Source organism: Lagopus muta, chromosome Z (genome assembly GCF_023343835.1).
Source record: "Lagopus muta isolate bLagMut1 chromosome Z, bLagMut1 primary, whole genome shotgun sequence".
NCBI lineage: Eukaryota > Metazoa > Chordata > Aves > Galliformes > Phasianidae > Lagopus > Lagopus muta.
Genome location: NC_064472.1, coordinates 21,601,536 through 21,607,841, shown reverse-complemented (window position 1 = coordinate 21,607,841; position 6,306 = coordinate 21,601,536). Strand labels below are relative to the sequence as shown.

General features: G+C 34.5%; 1 protein-coding gene across 3 annotated transcripts in view; it reads right to left on the bottom strand.

The window, feature by feature from the left end:
- Positions 1 to 216: 216 nt before the first annotated feature.
- NLN (neurolysin) overlaps positions 217 to 6,306 on the bottom strand; it is a 37,381-nt gene continuing 31,291 nt past the window's right edge. For all 3 annotated transcript variants that reach the window (XM_048930659.1, XM_048930660.1, XM_048930658.1), the window contains exons 10-13: positions 5,538 to 5,724; positions 4,009 to 4,137; positions 3,411 to 3,547; positions 217 to 716 (exon numbers count right to left, since the gene is read on the bottom strand). In XM_048930659.1, coding sequence (XP_048786616.1) covers positions 582 to 716; positions 3,411 to 3,547; positions 4,009 to 4,137; positions 5,538 to 5,724 — 588 coding nt within the window. In that variant the 3' untranslated portion in view covers positions 217 to 581. The remainder of the gene's footprint in view (positions 717 to 3,410; positions 3,548 to 4,008; positions 4,138 to 5,537; positions 5,725 to 6,306) is intronic.

The following is a 6,306-nucleotide window of genomic DNA, read 5'->3' as shown; positions in this document are numbered from 1 at the left end:
ATGCTGTAGAAGTTACAAATAATACAAGAATTTAGCATGCATCAAAATGAAAGACACAGGCATCACGTAGGTATCTATGCTGTAAAGCTGTCTTGTACAGGTTCTCTTTCTCGGAATTTGCCAGAAAGTCAGATGATGAAGACATGATAAAATAAACACTTCCACTCCACCAAAAATAAATTGTGAGCCATTGATGCAATAGAAAAATACCGAATATAAATGAATGTTTCTTTTATTGCTGGTAATGTCCCCTTTTATCCCCAGTTTTAAAATTCATTCACAAGACAGTTTAAGTGCATCTATTAAAAGAGAAACAAGGCAACATATCCCCATAGTGATTAGTACTGTAACAGTTCAAAAAAGAAGTTATCACACAAATTTCTCAACTTCTGCACATTTCAGATTTTTTTTTCCCTGATGTTTGCGTTCTGTAGTCCTGTGCAATTTAAAAATCACATTTCTAAAAAAAACATGAAAAAAGTAACCCAGTTTGTCTAAAATGATACACAGTTAAAATATGAATCACACTGACATTTCCAGCTCATTCCATACATGAATGTCACTACAAAGGAATCATAGTTTTACTGCACACATAGTCCCTTACTCAGTAGGAAAGCTCTCTGGCTTGGTTTACGCTCCAAGAAATTTTGAAGCATATCCATCCCATCCAAAGATCCTCCGGGTTTCAAAATAAGATTTCTGTATTTCATCCCTGCCTGATAAAAGGTAAAGTAGAACATTAGTATTTCTTACCTTGGAAGCTGCAACTTTTACATATTTGTCATGTCTAACTGTGTAGGTTTTTAAATACATCTCCTCTCTTTCCAGATTTTCTTGACAATAAAACAAAATATGCCACAATATAACTTAAATTGGCTGGAACAGTTCAAGACCGGAGAAATTCAACCTATCCCCTCAAATAATTTTTCCTGTGGTTTTGCATTATTTTGGGATTTACAGTCACATTAACTTGCTCAAGTTATGGAGGTCATTCTATAAGCCATAACACGATCAATATGCAGGCAAACAGAACTTAAACATCCATTCTCCCTTAACTGATGATTTCTCTTTCTTCCACATGTATTTGAGGAATGACAGTACAGAGATAAACACAAATACCAGTGAGGAATAACATGGCCCATACACACATTTTATATACATAACTATTTAATATATACACACACGATTTCCCAATTAAAGTGTGCTAGAATAATGGAAACTTAACCCAGTTTATATTTTCAGCAAGAATAATATTAATGCAGGAAATTAATGTTAGGAAAAACAAAATGAGCTTCTTAGACAACATTAAATGAAGACATTCTTTAAAAGAAAACATTTATAAGAATGTATCTGGAGAATTTGGGGCCTCAGAGACATATGTATGAATGAGAAAATATTTTTTCATGTAGAAGTCCTACATGCTTTTAGTATTAAATTAAAAGAACTCTAACTGTACACTGTACATACACATATCTTTCCCTCACACACGAAACCTATGAGACAGAACTACTCTGCTCACTGATCACTAGTGCAAAATCTGAGGTATTTTTACCTGATGGACTTCCCATGACTTAACTGCATTGAAAGAGCAGATGGAAAAAGCTAAGTGAATAAGAATCTATCACTGAAGAAGGACTGCTTGTATTTTGCTATTTGTCTTAGTTTCCTGAATGTTAATAGAAAAAAAGAATGTATTGTTCCTCGATTTAAAAATGTTATTTGTGTAAATGTGCCTTTTTGCTGCTGTGCTTCCGGTCAGCAGATTACTCAGCTCTAGAGGGACCAGAAATAATTCCAGATAATGTGCATGGACTTAGGAGTTTGGCAATTAACAATGTTAGTGTTTGCTGAATAATTGTTCCAGATAGAGATGCTTAAATGAGTTTCAATAACTTGCTCAAAACAGGAAGAGAAATCTTATTCTAACAGGAAGAGGTAAGCCAAATTTCTAAAAGCCCCTGCCGTAATACTATAACTGACTTCCTTTCCTGCTGTTGTGAAAAGTAGTCTAAATCTAGACATAAGAACTGTACCTACAAAAAAATCTCACTAGTATCTAGCAACTTTTTATAAAAGATAGTTTTCCCACCCTGCAGAACACTGTTACACTTAAATAGAGTGCAAGTACAAAAAACAAATTAAAAGAGAACCAACTTAAAAGGATAGTACTGCCATGAAACTGTGAGCAAATCTCCATTGGAAGTTCCCCCTGAGGTTATGTGAACGTCCAAAGAAAGTATGTTTGCACACATGAGAGAGCGAGCCAGGCACACACATGCCCATGCACGTGAACGCACATACACAAATAACCATTTTTATTTCTATCTTCTTAGCTGCAACAGGAAGCTTCCCTTAAAAGCAGCACTAGTTGCCTCTTAGCTGCAAATATCCACTTAGTCCTCATGTAACTGAACACTTCTCAAAGTGCCCATTCAGTGACTGAGAAAGAAAACAAAAACCTACACAAAAAAAAATTGGAATAAACTGCATTTCCATCCCTAGGGTGTAGTAAAGGTCACAGAGCAGTTCTGATAAACTATGGCTCAGGGTTTTGCCTGCACTATCACTCAAAACAGTTCTGAAGGCCAGGACCAACGATCACAGTCTTTCTGTTATCTGTTATCACCCTGGAGGAGCATGCGTTGTGTGAAGATGGAACAGGCAGGAAAATCAAAAGATTGTTCCCATGACAAAGCTGTAGCATCTCCAGATAGAATTCCAATGCTATAATTGTTGAGAAATTAAAAAATTGTCCAAATTGGTAGGACTACTCATTACAACACTGACTGTCCCTCCCTCTTTCCTGCTGGAGGCAGAAGAGGCTGAAGAATTACAAAGAGAAAAAAGCCCAGTAAATCTGAAATCCATCAGTAACTTGAACTTCGAAACTCACATGGGAGAAAAAGTAAGGAGGAAAAAAAATTAAGTTGCAGTATGCTGTGAAAGAACAAAATAAAGTGTATTTACTGAGTAACACTTAAAAAATACCACATTTAAGGCTGTATTCATATTCCATAGTGAAAGAATACTTATCTACTCTTTCAATGGAGGAGTATGGGTTTTTTTGTTTAAAACTAAAGAGGAAAGTATTAAGATATGTTAAATGTCCTAAAAATTATAAAGCAATGCAAAATATATGACTCTATATAATATATAATATAATAAATATATAATTGTATTTATAATTATATATATTTAATTATATATATTATATAATTATAATAAAATCCATGCAGTCCTCAAAATTTCAAGATAATTTTCAAAAGAAATTTACACACTTTTTTTTCAGTTTGGTTGAACTTGACAAGAAGTGTACTTGAGATGTTATTTCTATGCAATTTCTATTGCAATAAATGTCTTCAGACATAAAGCACAACAGGAATCTTTAAAAGAAAGCATTTATTACCTACCTTCGGATTCATTATGCCTTCTTTCTTAAAGCAGCTATAAAAAATGTCCATGGAAAACACTTCACTCCAGAGGTATCCATAGTACTGCCCATCATAACCACCTGCCAGATGCCCAAAGGTAGCTGGCATGTTCGTTCCTTAAAAAGTTCACATTAATTAAAATCAAATGCAGTCATTTATTTTATGTATGAAAAATACAAAATTTGAAGAAATTAATACAGATTTGTATGATATAATTAAGAACTACTAACATCACCAGGTCTAAAAGCATTAGGCATATTTTGGTGACTACAAAAGGAACATTCCATTTTGGTCTACTTGCACATCTGAAGCAGATGTGACAGAACATTTAACACCATATTCACATTATCTGGCTGCGAAATACAACTTGCAAAAGTACAGCTTTTGATACTTCCATCTTCCTTCAGAAGAGATCTTTAAGATTATTCCAATTTTCAAAATAATTATTTCAGCTTCATAAATTAGGTTATTTTACAAACAACAACTTTGATTATTTTTTTTTTTTTTGTAAGCCAAACATTATTAGGATAGGAAAGCATACTTAAATGAAGTATTTGGGCATACTGTACTGATATACCTGGGGTTGCCGGAATTCCTAGAATCTCCATACAGTATTTGGCATATTCATCTCCTGGGTCAACAGATGGTTTTGTATGGAGCACCTGGTCAACCTTGCTCAAAACAATCTGGCGGAGGGTTAGAAAACCTGATGGAATAAGAATATTCAACTTACTAATACCAAAAGAGCTGGAGTTTCTTTAGCACCTTTCATTCAAAGATCTCAACAAACATTCTAAATTTTCAGAATTTTAACTACAGAAAAGACTTTGAGTTATGTCATGTCCATCCAAATGCTTCAGCTAAAAAAAGAAAAAAAAAAACCAGAGGAATATTTTTGAATCACCATTATAAGGTCCATATTTTCAAGTGTTACTTTCCTCACAGATCAAAGAGTAATAAAAGCAGGTATTTTAAAAGCAAATATCAATATTTAAAATCATGTTCTCAGCTGTCATCAGTTCTAGTTGCCATTTCATACAGGGCTTGCACAGATGATGGTAAGTGTATGTAGTGACACTGCCTAACACACTGCAAAGATAGCAAGAACTGCTGCTGCTGTAGGCTCTGATATTTTGAAGAAGCTACAAGATACGACCCTCTACTCGGCATAAAATGCTTATGTAGTTACAGTGCCTGTCAGCTGAAAGGACAGGCACTTCTTGTTTAAGAGAGGGAAGAAGTATGAAATAAACAGCAGTGCTTTAATGACATAAATTGCACAATAAATGATGCTGTGCAGGGAGCTCTGATTACAGGGATGGAGTGGAAAGAGGGATATAATAATAACGAGATGAGGGGCAATAACATTAAATTGGTCTTGCTAATCTTGAGATAAAGACAAGGTAGAGACAACTTGTGGAAAGACAGCAGAACTGGGACCTTGGTTTGGGAATGCAGTGTACCTACTGAAGTGGAGAACACAGAGTTATGATTCTGGATTCAGGAGTTAAGAGGCTGTTTAAGCAATGCAAGGCTGCAGCACTTCTTGTATCACGTATGTAAGCACATTGAGTAAACTTGCAAGCAACTTTCATTTTTGTCAAATAACATGTGCAAATGAAATGTATAATATACATGCAGAAAATCTGATACTTCTATACTAATAATGCACAGTGTCTGCCCAGGGCCACTAGAAAAAAAAATTGGAAAACCAAGGCTCTCTCTCACCCAGCATTAAATAAATAGAGTTGCCGGGGTAAAAAAAAATAAAATAAAATAAAATTAACATAGGGAAAATTGTAGAGGTATATTAATCCTTTGGGTAAGGCTGGAAAACCAGAGCTGCTGCTGTTCCTGCATGCAGTGGAACAGCCTTTATTAATGGTTGTAACCAAGCAAATAAACTCAGGAATTATTAAGACAACAAACTTAACTTTTTGGTTTAAAGTGCTCACTTAATTCTTGACAGTACTGACAGAGACAGTGTACATAAAAAGGAAAAGTAATGGGCTTGTTACGTTTTACTGATAGTAGTTTCTCTGAGGTTTCCAACCAAATTTTTAATCATAATCCATTTTTTACACACACGCTGTGTGAGACAGATACCTGTATTCGCCAGTCTAGAGGCAGCTAGTTTCTCAAGGAGAGCATCTGCAACATGGCTCTCATCTTTGTAATGTCTTGACATTTGCTGTAGCGGTTCTTTTTCCCACACCCAGTTCTCAAACATTTGTGAAGGTACCTCTACGAAGTCTGTTTCCACGTTAGTACCACTAAACCTGGCAAAATCAGTCTAAAAAGAAAAGCCATTGTATTAAATCAAAATGGAAACCAAGATTTCTGGAAGAACACAAATTTTCAGATATTGAAGTTTCAGCATTTCAATTAAAACAAGATTTTTAACTTTAAAGAAAGAAGGACATAAATACATATATTAGACAACTAAAAAGCAACAAAACAGATCATGAAGTAGTTACTTACTCCATTCTCTGCTAGTGATTCTCTACTTCAATTTTTTTAGTACTATTCTTTTCATCTCTCAGGTTAAGACCGCAACACAGATATTTCTATGCTGTCTTATTTATTACAGTTGGAAGATTTGTTAATTGTTATAAAATTATGTTATACTACCCTAAAGTAAAAAAATAAACTCCAATAATACTCTTGTAAAATTGTTCACTGTATTGCAGTCTAACACACTCATTCACAGATTTTACATGATCAATTTATACTATCAAGGTTTTCCCTAATAACTGTCTTCTTTCATAAAACATATAGTTAAAATGCTGCACAATTTTTGAGTCAGTAATACATGGCCTGAAATAAATAAACCCGAGCAGCTTTAGCCACAAACGGTTCCCCAAACTGATACTCA